The sequence below is a fragment of the Gobio gobio genome (assembly GCF_949357685.1).
Source record: "Gobio gobio genome assembly, chromosome: 23".
Lineage (NCBI taxonomy): Eukaryota > Metazoa > Chordata > Actinopteri > Cypriniformes > Gobionidae > Gobio > Gobio gobio.
In genome coordinates, this window is record NC_137119.1 from 32,064,448 (window position 1) to 32,091,482 (window position 27,035).

General features: G+C 41.8%; 1 protein-coding gene across 1 annotated transcript in view; it reads right to left on the bottom strand.

Moving 5' to 3' along the window:
• The window catches only part of col11a1a (collagen, type XI, alpha 1a), a 95,819-nt gene that overhangs the window by 3,738 nt on the left and 65,046 nt on the right, over window positions 1–27,035 (bottom strand). Inside the window, exons 42-65 of the mRNA XM_079806527.1 lie at window positions 26,433–26,540; window positions 26,084–26,191; window positions 24,807–24,860; window positions 24,378–24,431; window positions 24,175–24,282; window positions 22,148–22,201; window positions 21,831–21,884; window positions 21,643–21,696; window positions 20,986–21,039; window positions 20,187–20,294; window positions 20,005–20,058; window positions 19,824–19,877; window positions 19,040–19,093; window positions 14,386–14,439; window positions 13,852–13,959; window positions 12,600–12,653; window positions 12,410–12,463; window positions 10,728–10,835; window positions 9,847–9,900; window positions 8,187–8,222; window positions 8,042–8,095; window positions 7,706–7,952; window positions 7,123–7,235; window positions 215–283 (exon numbers count right to left, since the gene is read on the bottom strand). Of these exons, the coding sequence (XP_079662653.1) occupies window positions 215–283; window positions 7,123–7,235; window positions 7,706–7,952; window positions 8,042–8,095; window positions 8,187–8,222; window positions 9,847–9,900; window positions 10,728–10,835; window positions 12,410–12,463; window positions 12,600–12,653; window positions 13,852–13,959; window positions 14,386–14,439; window positions 19,040–19,093; window positions 19,824–19,877; window positions 20,005–20,058; window positions 20,187–20,294; window positions 20,986–21,039; window positions 21,643–21,696; window positions 21,831–21,884; window positions 22,148–22,201; window positions 24,175–24,282; window positions 24,378–24,431; window positions 24,807–24,860; window positions 26,084–26,191; window positions 26,433–26,540 (1,869 nt within the window). The remainder of the gene's footprint in view (window positions 1–214; window positions 284–7,122; window positions 7,236–7,705; window positions 7,953–8,041; window positions 8,096–8,186; window positions 8,223–9,846; window positions 9,901–10,727; window positions 10,836–12,409; window positions 12,464–12,599; window positions 12,654–13,851; window positions 13,960–14,385; window positions 14,440–19,039; window positions 19,094–19,823; window positions 19,878–20,004; window positions 20,059–20,186; window positions 20,295–20,985; window positions 21,040–21,642; window positions 21,697–21,830; window positions 21,885–22,147; window positions 22,202–24,174; window positions 24,283–24,377; window positions 24,432–24,806; window positions 24,861–26,083; window positions 26,192–26,432; window positions 26,541–27,035) is intronic.

Here is a 27,035-nt window from a genome sequence, read left to right on the forward strand (position 1 = left end):
TGTTTGTAGGTGTTTGTGGGTTTGCTCGGCTTGTTGATGGATCCAGGGCTGTGAGACAGCATCTTTTAAAAGCTGAGCTCTTACTGGTGTCTGCCCAATGGTTAAGTAAAAAAAAAAAAGTGAGGCAGAACACTCAGGTTCTTTTAGTTTCGAAGGACAAGATGATGTTTTTCATAAAGGAGTGGATGAAAGAAGGATGAGAAAGTGCACTTACTATTTTGCCACGCTTAAATTCACTGAACCAGGAGCCGGGAACTTCTTTGGGCCATGAAGATAATCTCACCTTAAAGACGACACAAAGAATATACCAGCTGTGTGAATAGTGTTGTATGAAGAGCAAACCTGCTTCAGCAGAAAATGAAATACAATTAAACCCAGCTATTTTTCAGACACCATATGGTCCAATGAACATGCCTCTCAATGTACATTTTTTCTGATCTTTAGGGTATAAGTGCACAAATAAACATTACAAGATAGTTTAAAAAGTATAAAAAAAAACGTCTCGGTTACGTATGTAACCCTCGTTCCCTGAGGAGGGAACGGAGGCGTACGTTAGTGACTAACGAATGGGGGTTTCGCTTAGAAGCCAATCATCTCCGAGAATTCAACAGCGCCCAATGGCAGTGCCAATGCCATGGGCATGCGGAATTTGCATGCGTAACTCCGCCCCACCTCGTGGGTATATAAGGAAGTACGCTGGCAACATCGCATTATGTTACTGCTGCAGGAGCCAAGACTGAACTCCGCGTTCCAGGCAGCACAGCTGACGTGGCAAAGGAAACGTACGTCTCCGTTCCCTCCTCAGGGAACGAGGGTTACATACGTAACCGAGACGTTCCCTTTCGTTCAGTCACTACGACGTACGTTAGTGACTAACGAATGGGGGTTCCAATACAACAACGCCACTCAGCTGTCATCCAGTGCCCTGCGTAAGTGTGAGTACCCTGTCGTAAGACTAGTACGGACGAAGGACTCCCACTTATCACAGGATTACCAAGGTACACTGGGAAGCATATCCCAGTGAGGGAATGCCAAGATGCCTACCCGTAGGGAGGGCTTAAGAACACACATATGACCCGCCAAGGGCTGCATATGGAAGATCTCTAGGGTACCAGCCGAAGGTGGATTTTTAACCCTAGGGGCGGCAGGGACTTGCCAAGGGAAAGACACCTGCTCGCTGAGGAGGCTTACGGTGGAAATACTCGTGTGGGGGTCGCCGGAGGGGAACCATGCACACGGAGCACCTGGCCGGACATGAGGGTCTGGGCTCGAAAGGGCAGACTGAACTGATGTCGGCGTAAGCAGTGCTGGAGGAGCTCAGGGCTCTCGGGGAGCTCACCTGAGGGAAAATATCGCACGTATCCAGTCCTTGGAGTGGAATGGCGAGCAAGCGAAGACACCTGAGCCTGGCCCATTACCGGCCACCCGTAGGGGCGAGTACATAGTTGGACACTGGCTCCACTCGGAGATTGTAGAATCTGGCGAATGTGTTGGGTGTCGCCCAGCCTGCAGCTCTGCAGATGTCTGTGAGCAAGGCGCCATGCGCTAGAGCCCAAGAGGAGGCCACACTCCGGGTGGAGTGTGCCCTCACACCAAGGGGACATGGTCGACCTTGCTGTTGGTAAGCCAAAACAATGGTGTCCACTATCCAGTGAGACAACCTCTGCTTTGAGAGAGCACTTCCCTTCCGCTCTCCACCATAACAGACAAAGAGCTGGTCTGAGGTCCTGAAACATCGCGTACTGTCTACATAGGCGCGGAGAGCGCAGAAGGCACTGGGGTCCTATCCAGGAGCCCGCGGCTGCTTGTCCATTGCACATGGCACCCCAGCCCGTGGATGATGCATCTGTTGATACAACAACATGCCTGGAAACTCGTTCTAAGGACACTCCGGTCCGTAGAAAGCTGAGGTTCGACCACGGGGTGAGAGTCTGTAAGCAGGCCCGAGTCACTTGTACCCGGAGCGTGCCAGACCGCCATGCCCATCTCGGGACTCGATCGCGTAGCCAGTGCTGAAGCGGTCTCATATGAAGCAATCCGAGCGGCGTCACCGCGGCTGCAGATACCATATGCCCCAGGAGCCTCTGAAATAGTTTCAGTGGAACCGCACTCTTGCCCTCGATTTGACGAAGGGAAGTCAGCAGAGACTGCGCGCGCTCGCTCGAAAGCTGCGCGCACATTGCGACCGAGTCGATATCAATACCGAGAAAAGAGATCCTCTGCGCGGGGCAAAGTTTGCTCTTCTCCCAGTTGACCCGAAGGCCCAGACGGGCTAGGTGATGGAGCACCAAATCTCTGTGTCCGCAAACCTGCTCTCGAGAGTGACCCAGTATGAGCCAGTCGTCGAGGTAGTTCAGGATGCGAACCCCGTGCTGCCGAAGGGGCGCAAGGGCTGCCTCTGCAATCTTCGTAAAGACGCGAGGGGACAGAGATAGCCCGAATGGTAGAACTGCGTACTGATATGCCCGCCCCTCGAAAGCAAACCGTAGGAACGGTCTGTGTCGAGGTAGAATGGAGACATGGAAGTAGGCGTCCTTCAGGTCGATCGCTGCAAACCAATCGTCTGGACGAACGCATTCGAAAAGGCGTTTCGCTGTCAACATCTTGAACGGAAACCGGTGAAGGTAACGGTTCAAGACGCGCAGGTCCAGGATCGGTCGTAGCCCACCGGTCTTTTTGGGTACAATGAAGTACGGGCTGTAAAACCCGGAATTCATCTCGGCTGGAGGGACAGGTTCGATTGCACCCTTCGCCAGTAGGGTGGCAATCTCCGCTCGCATGACGGGGGCATTGGCCCCGATCATAGTGGAACGGACTCCCTGGAAGCAGGGAGGAACCTGCGCGAACTGAATCGCGTAGCCGCGCCTGATGGTCCGCGCGACCCAGCGGGACAGCCCTGGAAGCTGAAGCCAGACTCCCAGAAACTGTGCCAGCGGGGTCATACGGAGTACAGACGTACCCGGTGTGGGCTTGCAGCGATGCAGCGTCACCGGCCCGGACATGGGAGGCTGAGGGGCGTCCCGGTGCGGGGGCACGGTTGACTGCTGCGTCCTGACAGAGGAGACCAGGGAAGGACGCACGTTCCACTGGGGTCTGCTCTGCCAGGAGGCTGGCGACAGAGTGGGATGCGAGTGGCGGGACCCGTGGGTGGCGCGCACCGTCATCACCGGACTCTGTGGGCTCAGGGATGGGAGTGTTAATTCTTTCTTTGACCAAATTAGGGTGCTGCTGACCCGTGGGCCAGCAGCTGAACAAAGGATTCTCCCCCGGCCCTCCACCGGGGGAAGGAGTGGTCCTGCTACCATCTCCTGGAAAGAATACTCCATTCCTGAGCCATCCGTCTCAGGAACGCCGCTTGGCCTGGCGTTTAGCGGGGCGCGGGGCGGGCTGAGCGGATTGTGACGCCTTCCTTCGGCGACCTCTGCCACCCGGCCCGGGTGAAGGCTGCTGCTTGGGCCGGGCGGGAGGGGCGGGAGCCTTAGGAAGGCGTCCTCGGCGTGGAGCAGACTGAGGCGACTGTGCCGGCGGCTGGGTGGAGGCAGCAGCTGGCCGCCGGGGCAGTACATGTTTTATAGCCTCAGTCTACTTCTGGGCGATTGAGAACTGTTGGGCAAAGTCCTCAACCGCCCCGCCGAAGAGGCCGGCCTGGGATATGGGGGCATCGAGGAACCGGGTCCGCTCGGTGTCCCGCATATCGGCCAGGTTCAGCCATAAGTGACGCTCCTGGACCACGTTTGTGGACATCACTTGACCCAGGGAGCGTGCGGTCACCTTCGTCGCCCGGAGAGCGAGGTCGGTGGCGGCACGCAGCTCATTTAAGAGCCCCGGATCAACTCCACCCTCGTGCATGTCCTTGAGGATCCTGGCCTGGTAGACCTGAAGGATCGCCATGGCATGCAAAGAAGCGGCAGCCTGCCCCGCGGCTCTGTGCGATTTCGCCACCAAGGTTGATGTGAATCGACAGGCTTTGGAGGGGTGCTTAGGATCACCGCACCAGGTTGAAGCGCTCTGAGGACACAGTTGCATCGCAACAGAACGTTCAACTGGGGGGACCCCAGTGTACCCATTGGCCGCCGCCCCATCGAGGACGGAGAAGGCGGAGGAAGTCGCCGAACGGTCACGGGAAGACAACGGGGACTTCCAGGACCGCGCAAGTTCCTCATGAAGCTCGGGAAAGAAAGGTATTGGGGGCGGGGACTGACGGTTGTCAGCGCGCGCTCCCAAAAACCAATCATCGAGCCTGGAGCGTTCTGGACAGGGCGGAGGGTTCCACTCTATCCCTAAGCTCGCGGCTGCCCGAGACAACATGGCTGTCAGCTCTGGGTCCGACTTGGGCAATGCTGGAGTGCCCGAAGGCGGCAGCACAGCCGAGTCATCATCCTCAGAGGACTCGAGCCCACCTTGTGATGCGGTGACCGACATCACATCTTCCTCCGGAGCGCCAAACGAGATGCGCGGGGGGGCAGGAGCCGGCCCCGCGATCTGCGTCTGGACACTCGCGGGTTGCAGTGTGCAAGACGGGGGTGTGGCCCGAGGCATGAGCGTCGGGGCTTTGTTCCGCACCGTAACCGTCAGGTCACCCTGACCACCAGCCGAAGTACTGGGCCTCTGGGACTCAGTAGATCGGGGTGTGGTAGAGGGGACTCTCACTTCATTACGAAGGTCATGGAGTCTTGACCGCAACACCGCGATGGTCATGGTCCCGCAGTGGGAACATGACTCACCCACAAACGCTGCCTGGGCATGCTGAAAGCCCAAACATACCAGACAGTGTTTGTGCCCATCAGAAGAAGATAACGATCGGCCACACCCAGAAGTACACGGACGAGACATCCTGAAAAGGACGCGTCACGTGTAAGCTCTTTTGTGAGAGGAAGCTTCGCAGAGAACGCCGAAGCGCCCAGGGACCACACACCAGCTGTCTAGCGGACCACTGCGCAGATCAGCAGGCAGGCAGTATGATGATCACTGGAACGCGCCGTAACACCAACGTCTCTGGAAAGCTGCTCGTCTCGAAGGCTTGTCGAAGACTCAGATCAGGCTTGAAGGAGTGAAGAGATACTCTTGGCTCCAAAGCAGAAACATAATGCGATGTTGCCAGCGTACTTCCTTATATACCCACGAGGTGGGGCGGAGTTACGCATGCAAATTCCGCATGCCCATGGCATTGGCACTGCCATTGGGCGCTGTTGAATTCTCGGAGATGATTGGCTTCTAAGCGAAACCCCCATTCGTTAGTCACTAACGTACGTCGTAGTGACTGAACGAAAGGGAACCCTAGACTCCAAAATCAAGACAAAAATAAATTGTACAAATCCTATTTGCAAGACCATATAGGTGTTTTACAGTACTTTTGTGGTATTTTTTTTCTTGTAAATTATGGACATTTCCCACTACTTCATTGCCACTGGTGTAATATGAAAAAACAAAAATAAAAGAAACACAAATATTATGATGATATATTTAACGTATTTATATATTTTAGTAGTATCTGTTTTATTGCTTGTTAATATTTTAAAATGATTCAATATATATATATATATATATATATATATGATTCTCAGAATTTTTTATTTTTTTTTATCTGAGAATCATACCTGAAAATAAAGAAAATGACAAACAAATTCATAAGTAAAACATCTGGATTCTTTACAACAATGAGAATTTTTTGGGGAAATGGGGTGCTTAATTGTCACTATTGTTGAAATGTGAGATATATATGTGTGTGTACACACGCACATAAACACACACACACACAAAGATGCGAGTACACACACACACACACACACACACACACACGTATATAATATATATGAATAGATAAATAAATAAATACATACACACACACTTGTATAATATAAACACAAACTTTATGTTAGATGCAATTACTCGCGATTAATCTTTAAGTTTGACAGCACTATATATATATATATATATCAGGAGTGTAACGGTACACAAAACTGACGGTTTGGAACGTAACCCGGTTTTGAAGTCACAGTTCAGTACGGTTTGATACATCAGGGGCGAAAAAACTAAATATAAATTTATTAAACAGTGGTTTACTGAAAAAATTGTCTGTCCTTAAATGAATTCAACTATAACTAAAAGTTTCTTAAAGATAATGTTGTAAACTATATAGGGAGCCCTTACTTGCACATTACTATAATATTATAATATAATGTTAACAACAGACCCCAAACTATTAACCTAAATTCAATTGCTATTTATTTTTAGATATAATAATCAACACTCAAGTAACATATGAAGTTTGCATGTTTGCGTACAATGTAAGGCAGTTTTTGCATTAACTTCGAAGTCTAATTATAAAATGTTGTTTTTTCTCCAAAAACATATTTTTACTCTTTATTTAAGCATACATTAAATAATCAAGACATCACAACAGGTTAAGTAGAATATAATGAATATATAGGCTAATATAGTGCATATATTTAGCAAAAGAGTTCATTTCTCTAGTGAACTAACAGCTGTGGAGACTGAATGACTTGTAATGCTACGTGACATTGTTTACAAGCTGTTTTATTGACGTCTTTCCGCGGTTGAAACACTGATTGAGTGACTACATGACGTACGTTTCAGTAAGTTGTAATATATGCTCAACATACCTTAAGATGTTGATTCATGTTTATTCTTTGACTAAGAGATGATTGCGTTCACTCGCGCGTTGCGCCGACGCTTGAACTGACGTGCCTATACAGTGATCAGTCACGTCACATTAAAGAGTGTCAAAATGGCATTGATCGTTTGAATTTCGTGATAAAATAGACAATATACTTAATATGTTTGCGTGGGAACTCGGATTGAAGTATGTTTCATAAAACAAGCCTACAGTTAACTGTTAAAAATTGCATTCGGTACTGTTCGGTACGAATACGTGTACTGTTACACCCCTAATATATATATATAATATATATATATAAATAAATAAATATCACACCTCCAATAACCAACAATCACTAAGAAAGCATCTCTTGGAAGTGACTGCTTGATGCACTTATGTGGTCTTTATGAGAAACCTATTGTATGTGACGGAGGTAAGATGTTGTGATCATGTTTGGCTGTTATTGGCTAGCTCTTCCTTAGGGGTTTCAGAATGCCACTCACTCCATTTGACTTTTTATCAGGAAAGATGCAGGTCTCGCCTCCCGCTGTGAAGTTGCAGTACACTTTGAAGGAGTCCCCGGAGCATCCCTGGTTGGGATCGATGTAGTATTCACCTGAGGGAGAAAAAACCCTATCATACACCAGGGTCTAAAACAATGACAGATACAGTATAAATGTCAAGAAATCATTTAGATCATATATGAAGATACGGCCACAGCTCTGTCTAGCTTTTTATTTATATCTTCATGGGCATCAGCAGTGGCGATGCATTGTGTAAATAAAATAGCAGGCTAATGCGAGTGCGGTAAAACCAACTCTGAAAGGTCAGTGTAAGAGCTGGCATTTTGTAAGCCATGATTTGGGAGGGAGAGGTTAGCTCCCGCTGGAGTCCGCAGAATGCTAAACATCTTCCCAATCAGCCGTCGGCTGCTGCTGCTGTTATTCAAATCCTCCTGAGTGACGGGATTGGAATTTTAGAAGCACAGCCAATACTACTGAGTAGCTCGGAATGCAGCGAACGTTACATGTTTTCCGGATTTATCTGTTCAAGACTGTCTCCTTTACCCATTGTCTGCTCACTTACCATCTGGGAATTCTGGGTGTGCGAGCTGAAGGTCTTTACAGCTTCGTGCGGGGTTGTTTTGTGTGCCCATGGGGTACTTCATGCGCTCAATGTCCTGTTTGAGATTATTCAAAGAGCTGAAGATATCCTCCATGCCCTCTCCGTAGTCCAGCATGGTGCCCGCCTCGTCCGCTTGCATGTCGATGGAGCGACGGGACTTCTTGGGCATGTGCATAGGCAGAGGCTGGATGATCTCACCAGGAGGACCCTACAGAATGTGAAAATGAGCGCGTATCCATGAGCCTCTTGCATTTTTTATAGTAAAATTCTTCTCGAAGAATGCAAAAGTTCACTTACAGGAGGACCAGGTGGTCCGACCGTGCCAGTGTCTCCCTTTTGACCAGCGGGACCCTGCAAGAAGATGATTTAAAAATCATAAGCGCGTTTTCTAACATTATTATAACAAGCCGAATGAATTGATCAGCGATAAAGTGGAACTTACACTCGATCCCTTGGATCCCTTTGGCCCTTGTGGACCCTAAAAATGGAAATGTAGCATGGAAAATACAGTTAACATTACAATTATTTTTTCTAAATTAATAATAATATCAGTTCAACATACACTACTTTTCAAAAGCTTAGGGTCTATAAGGTTTTTAAAAGCTAATTCACAGACAAATTACATTTTGTCGGATCAGTGTGTTACCCCTGTCAGCGTCTGTTGGCATTGGTTGTGGTTTATTTTCACCCAACTGAATATGTTCAGCGTTTGTTGGTATCTGTGGGGTTATTTTTCATAAAATTCTAAATCTAATGGCCAACTTGTTTGTTGGCGTTTGCCTGTGCGGTGTGAATTGGCCTTACTGTTTCAAGAAGTCTCTCCATAGTTGGATTCTTTTAATTAAAAATACAGTAAAACTAGCCTAGAAATCTAGACGCACCCTACCAGCAGCAAATATAATTTGCAGCCAGGGCGTCCAGCAACTCTCCGTTGGCTTGCCAGCTGGAATAACCAGACTCTAGTCAGGCCAATCACATTGTGTATAGAGTCGGTGGGCGGGCTTAACATAATAATGAGTGAATGGAAGACTTGGAGTTAAGCTTGTCATTGAGAAAAGAACAAAGAACGGGACTGAAGTCATTCTTAAAAAAGGAAGATGTGTTCGGAGTTTTGCCGGAAAAAAAAGGTGAAAAAAGAAAAAGAAAAGGTGAATCTATTAACTAGCTCCGCTTCACCTTTTTCGTTGCTCTGGTTGATTGTAGCGCTATCCTATTGCGTGCAGAGGGAATTTGAAAGACAACCATTTATCCCGCCTCTTCGGATTGAGCCCTGCCAATGGTGAGTTCCCAGACCCAACATCTTGATGTGGGTCTGGCTTGTCAGGCTAAGTAAAAGTTTTTTTTACAATTTTAAATAACTGTTATCTATTGTAATATATTTTAAAATGTAATTTATTCCTGTGATGAGGATGTTAATTTTCAGCAACATTACTCCAGTCTTCAGTGTCACGTGATACTTCAGAAATCATTATAATATGCTGATTTGATGGTCAAGAAACACTTGAGTTGTGCTTCGAGATTCTTTGATGAATAGAAAGAGCATTTATTTTAAACAAAAATATTTTGTAACATTATAAATGTCTTTACTGTTACTTTTAACCAATTTAATCTGTCCTTGGTATTATTATTGTTATTTTTTAATCTTACTGACGCCAAGCCTTTGAATGGTAGTGTTATTTTAAACAAAAATATTTTGTAACATTATAAATGTCTTTACTGTCACTTTTAACCAATTTAATCTGTCCTTGGTATTATTATTATTATTATTGTTATTTTTTAATCTTACTGACGCCAAACCTTTGAATGGTAGTGTATGTCAAAACTATGACACCTGTATACATTTAAATGGTGGAAACGATTAGTATAGGTAAGAACGCTGAGGTGGGACAGACCAAAATCCCAATTTTAAAATGTTGAAAGGCATTAAATGTGTTTAAAACGGATTACTTAGTACATTTTTGTAAAATCATAGTAATCTAACATGTTTAATAGTTCTCTCAAAAAAACTTTGTGATGGTTTAAATTTGCACCTTGGTGCCATGTATAGTTTGACAATAATTCAACAGTGAATGCAAAATGCAAACAACAGAGAAAAGACTCACGGGCAATCCTGGAGGACCAGGTGGACCAAGCGGACCAGAAGCACCACCAATACCCTGCAGTTTAAAGAGCAGATGGTTAGAAAGCAGAACTTCATATGATTGATATTTAATTGGATCTATAAGAAAAACAAACAATAAGATGTTGGTAAACAGAAATTCAAACAACTATGTGAGGAGAATTGTTTTTAAAAAGTACAATTCTGTCAGCGAGATGAAAACGACTCTTGCTAATCATATATTCCTCTGGTTTGTATTACACACCGATCATTACACTTCATTAGAGTCAAGGACTTTTGAGTTAATTCTGTGGGGAGAAATGCAGACTCTGTTACTAAACTCAGCAACAGATCGCAAATCTGTCCAGCGGGAAACGTTATTGAGATGGGAACCTTTTCGATTTTTTCAAACTCACAGAAGGGGAGACTACAATTTCATTAAGCTAAATCCTAATACGTTTAAAGCTGCATTGCTTTAAACCACTGAGAATGGGCCAATGCAATTTCTAATTGATTATTCAAATCAACTTTTAAAGGTTTTCTATATATTTGCTGATTGCATTGCATATGTGTTGCGTGGTTTTTCAACGAGGCAAACATTTCACAGTTTGACTGTGAAAAAATGTAATCGCACTGGTGTTTGATGGGAACGTCTGGCGTAATATAATTACTGCTGGCTCTGAGAACCTTTCATGACAGCTTCATCCATAACACGATTATGATGATGTACACAGATGCAATAAGTGCAGACGTTATTGTTTCAGTCGGTCGTTACTTTAATTTGCAAGCATTACAGCAGGAGAAGTCCTGATAGGTGCGCTGCTGGAGGTACGCCATTTGTTGTGTGGTGGGGTAGAAAGGACAAATAAATCATTAGTGACTCACAGAATCTCCCTTGCTGCCGGCAGAGCCCTGAGGACCAGGCAAACCCCGATCTCCCTTCTCTCCCTGCTCACCGGGGGGTCCGATGAGGCCGATAAGACCGGGGTGACCCTGGAAGAAAAATGAATATGATAGCGGATCAGAAGATCAGTCGATGGTCTTGCATACAAAATGTTTAAATAAGCATAACCAAACTATCAAAGAATATCAGTTTACATTATACTAAAGGACCATTCACACCAAGTACGATAACCATAACGATATAGTTCTAAAAATCCTTCTAAATATAAAAGAATAGCTGAGTCCACACCACAACTATAACGATAACAGAACAGAGAAACAATATTGTTGTAATCACTTTCAGAATGATTTTTCCCAGCTGTCGAATAATAAAAACATAGAATCAATCCTGCTTTAAAGAGCTTGAGCATCTTATAGTTATTGTCCTTTGTGTGAACAGGTTAATTAAATTAAAGTTTAATTTAACTAACCCCCCCCCCCCACACACACACACACTCTCACACACTTTTTTTCTGCATAGACATGATAATTCACTATCCGAACTTAAATGGTTGAAATTCAAGAATGCTTTGGAATATAGATGTAAGATTGGTCTTGTTCTAAAGAAGACAGATTATTGTAGAAGTGAAATAAATTAAGAAAGTGAAACTGTACACAAATGTACAATGTGAAAATATAATTATTCATATTTTATATCATACATATATATTTTATGCTGGACTTTAAAACTGCAAGATAATCAAAGCCAAAAATCTTAACAAGTTCCAAATTTTAGGTTGATATTTCAAAAAATGTGCTTTCAGTAAGATTTTGTTTGGGCGCAGTACCAAACTTTTTCACCAAGCTCCATTACTGACCATATAAGGGCCCCTCCATTTCCATATATTGTTTGAGTGAACTGAACCATATATTTCAATAATTTTCATATAATTTATGAAGTAGACTACCAGTTCGGCAGTATTTGATTTGAATTCAAACTCTAATAAACAAAAAGAACATGTATGTGCGTTATAGCTCACCGCCACATCACAAATGGAGAATAATTTTTTTCTTTATATTTAAAAAATGTTCAGTAAATTCTCATAAAATTTAATGCATGTTATCGTTTGAACTTGAGGTTTTCTTTTCATGATTCTTTCATGGTTTTTCATGTTTATCGTTAATAAAGGTCTGAACGCGTCTTATGAGTATGAAAATGTTCTTGTTGCAAATTGATAAATTACTGCTCCTCTGATATATATTTTGAAAATCAAATAACCAATACCAAAAAAATAAACTTGATTTTCAAAAAATAAATAATTAAATAAAATAAATGGAAAAAACTAACTTATACTGAACTGCATAATATATAACATCATTTAAATAAATATATTTCCATTGCAAAACATGTAATAAAATATTTTACCCCAACTTGAGTCACAAAAAGACAATGCTCAAGAAAATAATCAGCAATCAAAAAGGATTCCTGAATGTATAAAAACGTTTAATAACACTAGAAATAACACTTCTGTATTATACTGAAACTTTTCTCCTGGCGGTGAAACTTTTCCTCTGGCTTCCTGGAGTGACCTAGTCTAGTCTTTATCTTTGACCTTGAGCCTCTTTGAAATGTAAGACACCACATTAATAAAAAATGGCAGGAAAAGAAATAGAATGTCACTCACCTTCTCACCCTTAGAGCCGGGGTCTCCTTTCAGGCCAGGGAGACCAGGAGGTCCCTAAATATCAGAGAACCAACAGTGAGAATTCAATTTGTGCACATATACCCACATATACACGCACACATAGAAAAGAGAGAAAGGATAAAAGGTTGACAGAAAGAATGAGCAAAAGGAATGGGGTCTCTCCTCTTACCATTGGTCCAGGAGGGCCGTCTTGTCCAGGAGCACCAGGAAGTCCTTGTTCACCCTGTAAAAATCCATCCAATTATAAAAGCCATTATTGCATTGTTTTTTGCTTATGGTCTGCCATTGATTTACTCTGGGCTGGACAATGATTAATAGCCCAGATACTAAAAAGTATTATCAAATAGACAAGAAATAGATAGAGACTATACGAGAGAAAGATATAGATAGGCGATTTATTATTCAGTGAGTGGGTGTTTCATTTAGTTCTGTTTCTGTGTGTGTGTGCGTTTATGTTTTTCTATCCCGGTGGGGACTTCATGGGGACTCGTGTCACCGTGGGGACCTAAATTAAGGTCCTCATTAGAAACAAGCTTATAAATCATAGAGAATTCGTTTTTTTTAATGTAAAAATGCAGAAGGTTTTCTGTGATGGGTAGTGTGTGTGTTTAGGCTATTCAGTGGCCACACAAATTATTTGAATACTTAAACGTGTCATTGCCTTGCTTGGCCGCAATGCAAAGAAAAAAATTGTACTGTAGCTACACCAACAACTTTAAGAACATGCAAAAGCACCTAGCATTGGCAGTGGTGAGGAGTAATCTGCTAGAACTACTGGGCAAATGCCATGTCACATAATTAATATTCATAAGCAAAGCTGGAGAAAGTTTAGAGAAAAGGTCAAGCATCATTTGTTTGCAGATGCCACCTGGTTTCATATATACTGTATATGATATTAAATTTGCAGTACTTTAAAGGTGCAGTGTGTAATATTTATGAGGATCTATTGACAGAAATGCTATATAATATACATAACTATTTTATCAGTGGTGTATAAAAACCTTAGATAATGAACCGTTATTTTTTAATTACCTTAGAATGAGCCATTTCTATCTACATACACCGCGGGTCCCCTTACAGTGAAATCGCCATTTTGTGCCGCCATGTTTCTACTGTAGCCCTAAACGGACAAACTGTAGCTACTCTCTTCTGTCTCAGACGACGACATCTTTGTCCTGTGTCGGCCACCGTAGCTTCTCTGTGTGCTTCGAAAGGGAGGGGTGAGCTGGGCGGTTGCAATTCACAACCTCACTGCTAGATGGCGCTAAAATCTACACAGTGCACGTTTAAGTGTATCCTAAGTGTTATGAAATGAGCCATTTCAAAACTATTGAAATTGATTGTATTGTATTGATGTGTTTGTATAATAGTGGTGATGTGTATGTATAAACTTTTAGGTGATGAGTGACATGGGGACCCACCACAGGACCGGGGATTCCTCGTAGACCTTCAGGACCAGGCTTTCCAGCGGGACCCTGGGGGCCAACTGGTCCAGTTTTACCTGGTGGACCCTCGGATCCTGCCTCGCCCTACAGGTAAGGAGAAGAGAGGATTATAGAATCTGTTTAGGTTTTTTAATGCATAAAATTAGCACGCAATGCTCACTGAAATATCACTGATGAAGAAAGAAAACCTACTGTATTTTTTATCAAATGCAGCCTTTCTAATACAAAAACCCAAAAGGTCTAATAATATAATTAATATAATATAAATACTCTTTAAAAGGCTACAACATTACATTACAAATCGCAATTTGGATAATAGGGGTTCAGTTGATGAACTAAAGCTAAAACAACCTACACACTTCAATCCCACAGTGACAGTCTTTCCACATGTATTAACAGTGAGTCACTCTGTCAGAGATGTTCTTTCTCCCATGGCTCACTGTGCTTTAATTATGGCAGTGGAGGCTGCAGTGTGTGCCTGGGTTGAATTGATTTGGAATGATACGTTACCTTGGCGCCCTTCTCTCCTTGTCTGCCTTCAGCTCCTGCAGCCCCCGGGGGTCCCTGCGGACAGAGAAAAGGACGTTGTATTTGAGCATTTTTCTCTGCTTGGCTATAAAACAAATGGGAAAAAGGTCACAGTGAGACATCATGGTAGCACTTGGGGGAACTTGCTTGATGGCTATTAATGGGCAAATGGATCCATTTGCATTTTTGCGAAGGTCTTTCGTGTGAGCATACATTCATTTATATTCGCAAAGGTGACCGGGGCTAGTTGTCACATTAAACGTCGTTAAAACATTGGCTATTGAAAATTTCAACCATTACATCCAGAAAAAACCCAAAACAATTCATGATGAAACATCAAAAATGCTAATGGTAATGCACACACACACACACACACACACACACACAAAAAATCGGAGTGTCTATTTACACCAAGTGCAAATAGCGTGTCTTGTTGGCAAGTGCTTTTCACACTAGCTCCGCCTAACAATGCCTGGTTGGGCCTAAACAAGATTTAAAAAGACGCACATATTTTAACGTCTTTAGTGGCGTAGTCAGTAGAGCGTAAGGCTTGTGAAACAAGGTTTTGATGCGATCGACCCGGGTTCGAATCCACCTTTTGCTGAGCTTGCTCTTCTCCCTTTTCCCATCACGTATCACATCGGAAAGGCATTTACTTTCAATAAAAATGAAGAAAATGTTGTACAAGTGGAAATAAATTGCCTAACGAAATGTTTAATAATAATAAAAGTATTTATTGGGTAGGTGTAGGGAGGGCTTTTATTGTCCCATTAAGGCAGCATCCATTTAATAATTGTATTAAATATAATCATTTACACTGTTATTATTGCATCCCGTTAATGTACAACTATACTGAGGTGCAAATAGTATGAATCTGTCCAAATAAAGTATAAATAGCATCTAATTACTATTTACACATATTGCAAAGAACTGCTACTTTTACATGGTGTAAATAGAATATATCACTATTTTCACTTGTGTTATTTCACTTAGTAAATAGCATCTACAGCTATTTGCACTTAGTGTAAATATCATCTATCGCTTAGAAAAATATGTTATTTTCACTTAGTGTAAATAGAATCTAGTTGCGATTTACATGGTGTAAATAGCATCCGCTGCCAAAAAATATCTAAAATATAACATCTGACAACTTGCCCCGCCCTGACATTTATGAAAAATATCCTTCCTCTGGCAGCAGAGTTCAACATTTCAGTTAAAATCTACCTTTATTATTTGAATTTTAGTAGTGAAAAAAAACCCTTTAATTTAAGAAGGTTTTGAACTAGATGTTTGATACCAACATATTGAAAATACAGAGAACCAACTAGAGAAAATACACATTTGTGTAATTTAACTATTGAATCTAAAGTAAGATAAAACCTGTGTGACAATTTGTCCTTGTCTCCACTGCATGATTTTCCATATGTAAATGTAATGAAGAGCAGGAAGAAATCAACTAATGACAGTTGGAGGATTCACCAAATTCAATAATTCTCAAGATGGTTAATGGTCTAGGGACTGTCTCACGGGTCCAAGACTGAACAGAGTCCAAGAAATAAACAGAGAGAGAGAATAAGTAAGGGAATCTCCATATTCATTTCCAACTGCGGTCGGTAAACTGCTGAGAAAGCAGAACGTCTCTGTGTTTGATGCAAAATAAGCTCCAGCCAGAATTATTGATGCAGGAGACTTAATTCCACGAGATCAGTCTTCCTGCGACCGTCTTCCTCTTGCAGGATTAAAACACCTTTGCTGATGAAATGGCAGTTTCTCTATCCACAGTCCGTCAGCCATTGCTATCCGTGTATGCTGATAGGGTGTATAATTTTCCCAAGGAGAGCTCCATCAAGCATACTGGGAAAGTGAGTGGTTTTTCCTCTAGATTTTGCATGAATAATGGATGTGTGCGCACAAAGAGATGCCATAAACTTTATGGAGGAATAATGGGATAGCACAGTGTTGCTTGGGCTGGCTAATACAATTCAACCAGGTCTGTTTGCCAAAATAGCAGGAGGTTTTAACAGAGGGTTTCTCCAAGGGGGTCCAGCAGTTGTTTACACCTGGTATTAACATCGGTCTCAGGTGATGCCTTCAAAAGTGGTACACAAAATACACTATATTGCCAAAACTTTTGGGACACCTGCCTTTACATGCAAATGCATTCTTAATCCGTAGTGTTTAATATGGCCCACCCTTTGCAGCTATAACAGCTTCAACTCTTCTGGGAAGGCTTTCCACAAGGTTTAGGAATGTGTTTGTGGGACTTTTTGACCATTCTTCTAGAAGCGCATTGGCGAGGTCAGGCACTAATGTTGGACGAGAAGGCCTGGCTCACAGTCTCCGCTCAAATTCATCCCAAAGGTTTTCTATCCTCCACACCAAACTCGCTCATCCATGTCTTTATGTATCAGTCATGTTGGAACAGGAAGGGGCCATCCAAATTGTCCAAAATGTCTTGTTATGGTGAAGCATTAAAGGGTTAGTTCACCCAAAAATGAAAATTCTGTCATTAATTACTTACCCTCATGTCGTTCGACACCCGTAAGACCTTTGTTCATCTTCGGAACACAAATTAAGATATTTTTGTTGAAATCCGATGGCTCAGAAAGGCCTCCATTGGCAGCAATGGAATTTACACTCACAAGACCCATAAAAGGTACTAAAGACGTTGTTACAAAGTTCATCTCACTACAGTGGTTCTACAATAATTTTATGAAGCAACGAGAATAGTTTTTGTGCCCAAAAAAAAATCAAAATAACGACTTTATTCAACAAGTTTCTGTCTTCCGCCTAGGCCTAACATGAACGCACGAAGCACCACGACGCAAGTGCGAGAAAACAAAGGTCTTACCGGTGTCGAATGACACAAGGGTAAGTAATTAATGACAAAATTTTCATTTTTGGGTGTACTAACCCTTTAAGAGTTCCTTTCACTGGAACTAAGGGGCCAAGCCCCTGAAAAGCTGAAAAACAACCTCACACCATAATCCCTCCTCCACCAAACTTTACACTTGGCACAATGCAGTCAGGCAAGTACCGTTCTCCTGGCAACCACCAAACCTAGACTCATCCAACGGATTGCCAGACAGAAAAGCATGATTCGTCACTCCAGAGAACACGTCTCCACTTCTCTAGAGTCCAGTGGCGGCGTGCTACACCACTGCATCTGATGCTTTGCATTGCACTTGGTGATGTAAGGCTTGGATGCAGCTGCTCGGCCATGGAAACCCATTCCATGAAGCTCTCTACACACTGTTCTTGAGCTAATCTGAAAGCCACACAAAGTTAGCGACTTCTGCACACTGTGTGCCTCAGCATGCGCTGACCCCGCTCTGTGATTTTACGTGGCCAACCACTTCGTGGCTGAGTTGCTGTTGTTCCCAATTGCTTCCACTTTGTTATAATACCACTAACAGTTGACCGTGGAATATTTAACAGTGAGGAAAATTTCATGAATGGACTTGCACAGGTGGTAAACTGTCACGTTACCACGCTTGAATTTACTGAGCTCCTGAGAGAGACCCATTCTTTCACAAATGTTTGTAGAAGCAGTCTGCATAGATGCTTGATTTTATACACATTTGGCCATGGAAGTAATTGGAACACCTTGAATTCAATGATTTGGAGGGGTGTCCCAATACTTTAGGCAATATAGTGTAAATGCAAGGTCCAAAACATGTGGCCACAGCGACTAACATGTCAATCAACCATTGCCGATTACACGAAATAGGCTAACTTGAACTAAAACTAAGGTTAAGAACCTTAAGTTAAATGTTTCATTGTTTTTTCCACATTAAAAGGTGGGAAGTAAAATTAAAATTTTCAATTATATGAATTTGTACATCAATGAAGATCATAAAGGATCTACTGCAAGTTCAGTGTAAATGCAGCAAAACTGATCTAGCGCAAAAGACGAGATGAAATAATATTTCGACAGTTCAATAGAGTGCTGTGAGAAACACCTCAATTGAATCTAAAAGTTAACTCCTTTTTTTCCCCTGTTCGGAAAATTATGAATTATTTTCGTGACCAGTGTAACAACACTATTTTCTGCGAGGCGATGGGGTGTAATTTGGCTGAACAAATTTCTTTTGATGTGGCAATGGGAGAGGATCTCCAATTCCTGTCCCGAATGTGACAGTTATATTTCCTCTTCCTCTGTAACATCCTTTACACCGCCGTCCCCTCATCACTGTCACTCAAACAGGCCCAGGATCAATATAACGTCTGGACTGATTTTCTTCTTTCATCCTGAGAGAGATGTAGGACTACAGTGGAGGAAATGAGTTCTGGCTCTGACGCCGTTTAAACGCTGTTTTCGATTTCAGACTGATGATTTAGTATGCACAATTCATCACCCTGTGAAGGACTTTGTTTTTTCTCTTTGCCGTTGAGCAGTACGACCCTGGGTGAAAAACAACTGATCATCCGTGCTGATGAGGATGAGTTTTAAACAAAAATGGTGACTGTTTTACACGGGTCAGATTAAGCAATAGCAGTTTTAGTATACGTGTTCCATTCTTAGTGAGAAAAATTGTTCTGCCTCTTCCTTAGAAAAATATTGATCATTAAAAAAATAATCAATATGCTAAACTGGCACTGCTTAAAGTATAATAGCGATGAAGGCTGTACATACTCGTTTGCCAGGAGGTCCTGGTGGGCCAGCTTCTCCAGAAGGACCAGGAGGACCCTAAAATAGAGAAATGAATGAATCAAGAAACACAGAAAACAACTGAACCAGCCTATTTTAGGTTTATAACTAAACTTTTTGTAACTAAACTTTCTTTCGTTCGCCTTGCCAACCTTAACCGATTTTGTGAAATTAACTGAACACAATTAAGAAACACTGGGGTTTCGAAATCACACCAACATAGGATGGATACAATTTCGTGAAATTATTCAGCTGTGTGATTGATTTGATTCTAAAATGATAAACTTCTAATCAGAAGCTGTATGTATTTCTGTGAAAGCTTGTTGCTCAAAACAAACCTCCCCTCATTAAACTTTCATAGAACTCTAGCTTATAAATGGGCCTCGCTAGACGTCAAGGCTAGACATTCACATTTATAAACCTGGAGATTCAGATACATTGAATTTAATGGTAAATTAACCAATTTCCCTGCTCTAAAAAATCCAAATTACTATAATAAATGTTAATAAGGACTGCAATTTATGGGTTGCCACTGTAGGCTCAGACAATTATATTTGACTTCCGTATATCCAATTACAGTTTATTAATCTATTTGTACTGTATAAATACTTATGCAAGAGGAAAACACAGTGCTCTGCAATTCCAATCATTATATTTTGAATCATTACTGCCTGAATATAATGACAAAGTATGCAGGAAATTATAAAGGCAGTTTATATAAAATATAGTCAAAGGTACAGTATTGCACCTAAATATTGTTAATACTCACAGGTTGACCAGACTCTCCATCCTCTCCTTTTTCTCCTGGGCCTCCATCTATTCCCTGATCATTTTATAGACGAAATTTTAGAGACAAATAAACTTACAATTGACAAAACATGCAAACACCATGCTGTGTATTTACCCTGCAAATGACAGTTTTAATGATTTAAATGGATTTTGGTACTTACAGCAACACCTGGCTCACCAGGTGGACCAGGGTCTCCAGGAAAACCAACAGGGCCCTATAGTAACAGATTGAAAGCAGGTTTAACACAGTTCCGTATCAATAACTTAAAACTGAATTCTAACATGTCCTTAACAAATATTAGGCTCTACTAAACTAAATGAATGCCAGTTCTGTCACACTTACAGGGTTACCCTTGGGTCCATCATCTCCAGGTGGTCCTTTGGGACCTGCAGGTCCAGCAGCACCAGAGGGACCAGCTTCACCCTTCTCTCCTCTCTCACCTTTTGGGCCCTGCAGAATATATAACAAAGATGAAAGGGCCGAATAAAAAGCCCTGAGGCACTCCATGAACAAAAGCACTCTGAGAACAATGAGTGCAGCCACGCTCTACATTCTGATATAGCAATTCAAAAGAGTTAATCAACCATTCATGTCAGTATTGACAAGCTAGAATTTTGACAGGCTGTATTTCCATCTGTAATTCATATATTCCATTCATAACAAAGTTAACATTTTAGCTTTATTCAGTTGATTTCCCCCAGAGGTCCACTTGAAATGTTACTTAAGGTTTTTGTGACAAAAAGGTGTAATTTCTGAACACCAACAAGGCGTCGCTGACATGTTTAATGCAACAAGTCATATTGTGGTGTCCGAAATCCAAGAAGCTGCTGTTACAGTTTAATTTAAATAAATAGATGTTTTGAGTATATTTTTCATGCACACCATTATTCCAAAAGTTGATTTCTCATGATATGACCCTTTAAAGTTAACTGACAACAGTGTGAGTAATATTTTATTATAAATGTCACTGTACTAAGCTATTCTTTGCATGTTGAAATAAGGACCATTCCTTTATTAATGTTTCCAGTTATTGGAAACATTCCTGCAATTTAGCAATTTAGAGAATCAATAAAGCCTGAAAAGCTTACAGGAAGTGATTACCCGCACCATCACACAGATCTCTCATGAGAACTTAACGTACCCCAGGTCCAGGCTCGCCAGGAGGTCCAGGGTTGCCAGCTTCTCCTTGTTCACCCTGTGAAGGATATTACTAGTTATAAGCTATAGCACCATACCATATGATTGTGCTGTAGAATGTTCCATTCAACTTGAATTTCCTGTCAAACTTCCATTTTAGAAACTTCCGAACACTCCCAGTTGTATCATTGTCATTTTATTTCCTAGTATGTCATCTTCCATGCTTTGAAAACCCTTTGAAGATCAGAGATACCAAGTAGGAATATGCCCCTTTTGAATAGAATGAACCAGAAATACTATCTAAATAAGGCTGCATTATGTTTCTTAGCAGTATCTTACATTAACTAGTCTGGGCTGTAGTGGACATAACACTCAAATGCTAATGGATGGAACATCATGATGACCTGTTACATATTCTAAATTCATCTCCACAGCCAGCCAAAGCATTAACTATTGATGGCCTGCGGGCCTGCCAAACAGCAGTGAAATTGAGGGACATTATCAGAACTGCAGTAATGTAGGCATTCATCGTTTTGATAGACTAATTCAGACAAAAGGGTGACAAGAATAATAAATTAATGAAGTCTTTAAAAGAGACTTGAAATAGGTCTGTGGACCCCATATTTTTGGGAAGAAACACTGGAGCTAGGAATACTCTTACCTTCTCACCCACGGATCCCATTCCTCCTATTCCACCAGGAGGACCTTGTGGTCCCTTCAATTCAAGAAGAAGTCAATTTGTTAAGAGGTATGTGAAAACCATTAGCGCTAAAGCCATTTGGTTAAAGTGGTGTAATTTAATGGATTTGCTGATTGGATAAAATGTTCAATGTTGAGAGATGCTCTTACATCAGCACCAGAAGGGCCTTGAGGACCTCTGGGACCAGGCGGGCCAGGGGGACCCTGTGGACAAATAAGAAGAGAGACAAATGAGATTTCACTAATAACTGTAGGCCAATGAAAAATTGAAGGCAAAATTAAATTAAATGCAAAACAACACAAGAATAAACTAAAACTTTCCCTTTAAATTGCCAGCATTTTTGATCATTTGCACAATTTTCTGTCCTGTATTCATGTATTCTGAATTTAAATAGGACATTGGGGAGCAACATGTCAAAGGCATAAAAAAAAACAGCTATAGTTGATAATTGGTTAAAACATCTTACCATAGGACCAACATCTCCATTTTCTCCTTTCTCACCAGGTGGTCCAGGAAGACCCTGTAAAAACAAACGGATATTATTGTATTTATATGCATTTTCAATATATATATATATATATATATATATATATATATATATATATATATATATATATATATATATGTCCATACATTCATATACTACAGTACACAATAGTATAGTAAAGACACTCTGTTGCTGTGAGGCACCAAAAAAAGACCCTCTGAAGAAAAGAGAAAAAGAATCTGGCCCAGACGCAGTTACTGGAGGACAGCAATAATGCTTCATTTCAGAATTGGCGGAGAAAGGCAAAAGGGCCATATGGCAAATGGAAGAGGCAGAGGCGGAGAGGCGGAGTGCGGGAGCATTTATTGAGTTTCAGTATCGGTCATCTTGAAATCTAAGAGAGCAGCTAATATCCTTTGTCAGATTTTTAGCTCATGTTCAGTGCCAACACTATATTATTGGTCACCTTTTCAGAGCTGGCAAAAAGCAGGACGTGAAAAACGTAGAGGACTTTCAACACTAAGCACAATATCAAAGATATTTTACCCAGCACAAAAAACTCATCTATGCACATTTGCCAAATATATTTCCCCAGAGTGGCACAGGATTCATTTGAACATTCGAAGGGAGAACACATCCCTAGTCTAACCATTATTGTGCCCTAAAAATGCACCTAGGACACATTTTAAATCTAGAACATTGCAAGAATCAAACGGGCAACCAAAAAATAAATTAGACGGTTATCAGCGTGCACTTTCATTTCATTTGACGCTGCTCTCCGCTAAGGGGCTATAGCTGAAAAATTCATGCCGTTTTTTCGGCTTAATTAATGGCCAATTAAATGCTTTCCCCAGCAGGAAAGGTGAAACATCCATCAGTGAGAGTAACCAGGGAAGCATTTGTGTGTAGGAAGTAAAAAACACTATATCATCAGAGACCTCGGATAAAACACACCTGCATTGGCGAATAAACAAGCTAGGCATGACCCCGGTATCATGCGTGTTTGATCCTTGACATTTACTCCCTAATTGCCTTACCGAGCGGGGACTTTGGGGACTGCTCATTCAAAGGCGATTCTTCGTTAGCCGTAACATGTCAGGAGCGAGGACATCTAAAGTCTAATTTTGTCTGATATTTACTCGCCCAATACCCACGTGACCTGCAGACTTGGCAGACGGACACATACTCGCTGGATGATTCTCGTGCTGGTAAGAGATCTCATCAGGGCAGAAGCCCTTAGTCAGAGACCATTAACATAAACACTCATTACAGCCTAAAGGGTGTGTGTGCACTGCCCTAATGTCTATTGGACCGGGTCACTAAATGCAATTAATAAAATCCAAATGGAAGTGCATTACGCCCAATTAAAACTCAATTGAATCAAATGGCTCAGAGATTTGGTGGCGTAAGAGGACTACAGGAGCAGTCGATGTTACTCCATTACTGCGATGACTCGCCTTCAGAGGAATCTGCTAATTGATGGATAGAGGAATGGCAGAACCTTGATGCTTCAGATCATAATATGATCAATATGAGATGATTAATATAAATCTTCTACAAATACATTGTGTTTACCACACAAACCATTCACTTACAGCGAAAAAACACACACTGCCCGGCCAAAAACAAAAAGTTGGTGTTTGGATTTAAATAGGCAAATGCTCAAAAGTCTATGATTGGATCATTATTGACGTGATTATGAGCATGTTTGGCAACAGTTCTTCTAATTGGTAGAATAGAAACCAAAATTTTAACTGTTCATGCAATGGACCCTGCATGTCTGCAGAGAGTGTCTACTTATTCACTGAGCAATTCCAACAGAAGGGGAATCAAAAGGAAATCAATTCACATCTCAAACACCTCCCAGCGCATCTACTGCCCAGGGCCAGCAGCTAATGTTGTTTGTGCTGCATTAGTCTGGGTTACCATGGGACTGGGGACTCGGTGCTACACAAAATAAAAAGGTTAACTCAAACCTAGACCGTGAACGGCACTGTGGGACTCACCTGCAGACCGATGGGGCCAGGAGGTCCGGGGAAGCCCCGGGATCCTTCATCTCCCTTCTGTCCAAACATACCCTGCTGTCCGCGAGGACCCGGTTCACCATCACCTCCCTGAAGTAAGCATTAGACAGAGTCTCGATGTATTCCATATTCAAAATGACTGAAATAATAGATAAGGTAATTCTGGATGTGCAATCAAGACATACAGCAGGTCCAGGAGCTCCAGTAGTTCCTTGAAGACCAGGTGGACCTGGAGGACCCTGGTGGACAACACAATGTAGAAGGTGATCAGAACAACAGAGCTGTACTATGAGATGATTAAAGATACCGGTTCCTCAATAATTCAATTCTTTTCAATCTTTTGAGGAAACGAGTTGTTGGAGTTGGACATGATAGTAAGGACTTGTGGGTCAGTGAGTAAGTCAAATCAGTGATTCGGTGATTGACAATTCAATTGTGTAATTCATGATTCTTTTAGATCAACTAATGGTTGCATATATACCAGCAAGGACAACACAAAAGACGGCCAATTTAATGTCTTTGCTATTTTTTTCATGGAATCAGTGAAAGAGCACAGAAAGAAAAAGATTTCTACTGTTAGTCTAAATAAGGATTTTACGACTGAAGGTACTCACATGTTCACCTTTGTCTCCTTTGCTTCCCTTCTGTCCTGGTTCGCCAACTTCTCCCTGGAAAGGAGTTTAAAATCAGTAATGCAATATCCATTTTGCTTGTTAAAAATGACATAATGCATAAATCACACTCTGGTAATTCTAAATGAGAGAAACTCCATGTTGAAGTACACCGTTTACTGTGCAGTAAAAGATATGACTTTGGCAATGACGTGCATGGAGTTTTACTGTAAATTAAATGACAAATATTGTCTCTGAACTAACAGACATGACCAGATAAAACATTGCTACAACATATTCCTGGCACGTAAGCCATGAGGCTTGTTAGAGGATACTGATGGAGAGACAACGTTTATGGTACCCTGCGCTAATTTGATTATAGGCTGCCTTTGCTGATGATGATGGATTGGCGGCGAGGGAAAGCGACTGAGAGATAGGCCTGTGTTTCAGATGGCTGTGCAGTGTGTGCTTGTGATGATGAAGAACGATTGCTGTCCAAAAAGTGAGGGCGAGGATTTCTGGGAAGAGTTGTGAGATATACTAGGGTGATTATAGAGTAATTGGTCACACTTTATATTAGGTGTCCTTAACTACTTGTACAATGTACTCATTGCTGCTTTTGAGGTGGGATACGGGTAATGTTAGGGACAGCTTTGGTGGTATGGGGAGGTTTAAGGGTAAGGGAAGGGTCAACAGTCTAATTATAGATGGAATTACAGAAATTAATCACAGCTGTAATTACATGCAGGTATCTTTAAAAATACAAGTACAATGTAAAAGCATGCATGGACACAATAAGTGAATCATATCAAATGATTCATTTAAATGTTAGTACATAGTAGTTAAAGACACCTAATATAAAGTGGGACGAGAACAAATATTTCAAAATAATTAAAACAAAAAGGTAATTTACACATGACTTCTTACTTGAATAAAAATGTGTACTTTAAATTAGTGAGCAAGGGCAATTTAGTGAGATTTTTGCTTAAAACTATTTGCCAGTTGGGATAAGAAAAGATGTATTGTGAGATTTTCTGTGGTGTAAGCCTGTAAAATTAACTTTAAATGCATTGGAACAAAACTGTATTCCATTTAATCTGTATGGGAGTTAAGATGACGTAAAATCCGCTACGGTCCTGTTGTGGCAACTTTGAATTGGCTGTGGGAACGGACACACCAGGAGAAGCATTGCATTAATATAATGTGCTAATGTTTGCTAATGTAATGTGTCCCCTCTCTACTGTCTAAGCACATTAATGTGAATTAAAACTGCAATTAACCTTGTCACCATCTTCTCCAGGTGGACCCTGAGGTCCTGCTGGACCTGGCAGACCAACTGGACCTTGAACTCCATCCCGACCGGCTGGACCTGAAGGACCTCTCTCTCCCTGAACAAAAACACAGATTTTTCAGGTCAGGTCGGATTACATTCTGAATTGAAATCTTAATCATTTTTTTTTTTTTTTTACATTTACTGAAAATAATATAGGTGGTGCTAAGTTACAGGGTATGCGGTTGCTGTGCTGTAGCAACCTTAAACTGTCACTAATAAACGTCTTGTGTAATATAAGAACACATATTAATCATCTTATTAATCATCTTTACTGTATATCTAATAAGTGCAATTACCGGTGCGCCCTTCTCTCCAGCAGGTCCCGGGGGTCCCTGAGGTCCAGTACGTCCAGACAAGCCAATGGGGCCAGCAGGTCCTGCTGCTCCTCTCTCACCAGGGGAACCCTATAACCATCATGGACAAAACAATTGATTGTATTTGACACTAAGATACACCATATACACACTATACAAGAGTCATGTTACATTAGGGGTGTTCAAAGTGCAGGGCAGAGCATGTCAGGGGAGGCGTAGAGTAGGGCTGGGCGATATGACAATGTCAATCGATAGTTTTTCTATATATAGTTTATCTGTATGTAAATATATCCGTGCAGCGCAGGATTGCTTAAAACATGTTAGAGCAGCAAAGAAACATGGACGAATGAGAAGAAAGAGCGGGATGTGATTGATGAGTTATTAAAAGCACAATAAACTACAAAAGAGAACTAAATTCGGTACTGTCAGGCAGATTTCTGTGGTGCACGAGGGCTGAATTTATTTATTTCCGCGGTTTATTCCGCTGTTTAGCGAAATGAACATTATTGAACATCCATGCATAAGGTCTTAAAGTGACAGTAGCCTCATATAGGCCTACCTGCTACTGTCTATATTGTTAATGTT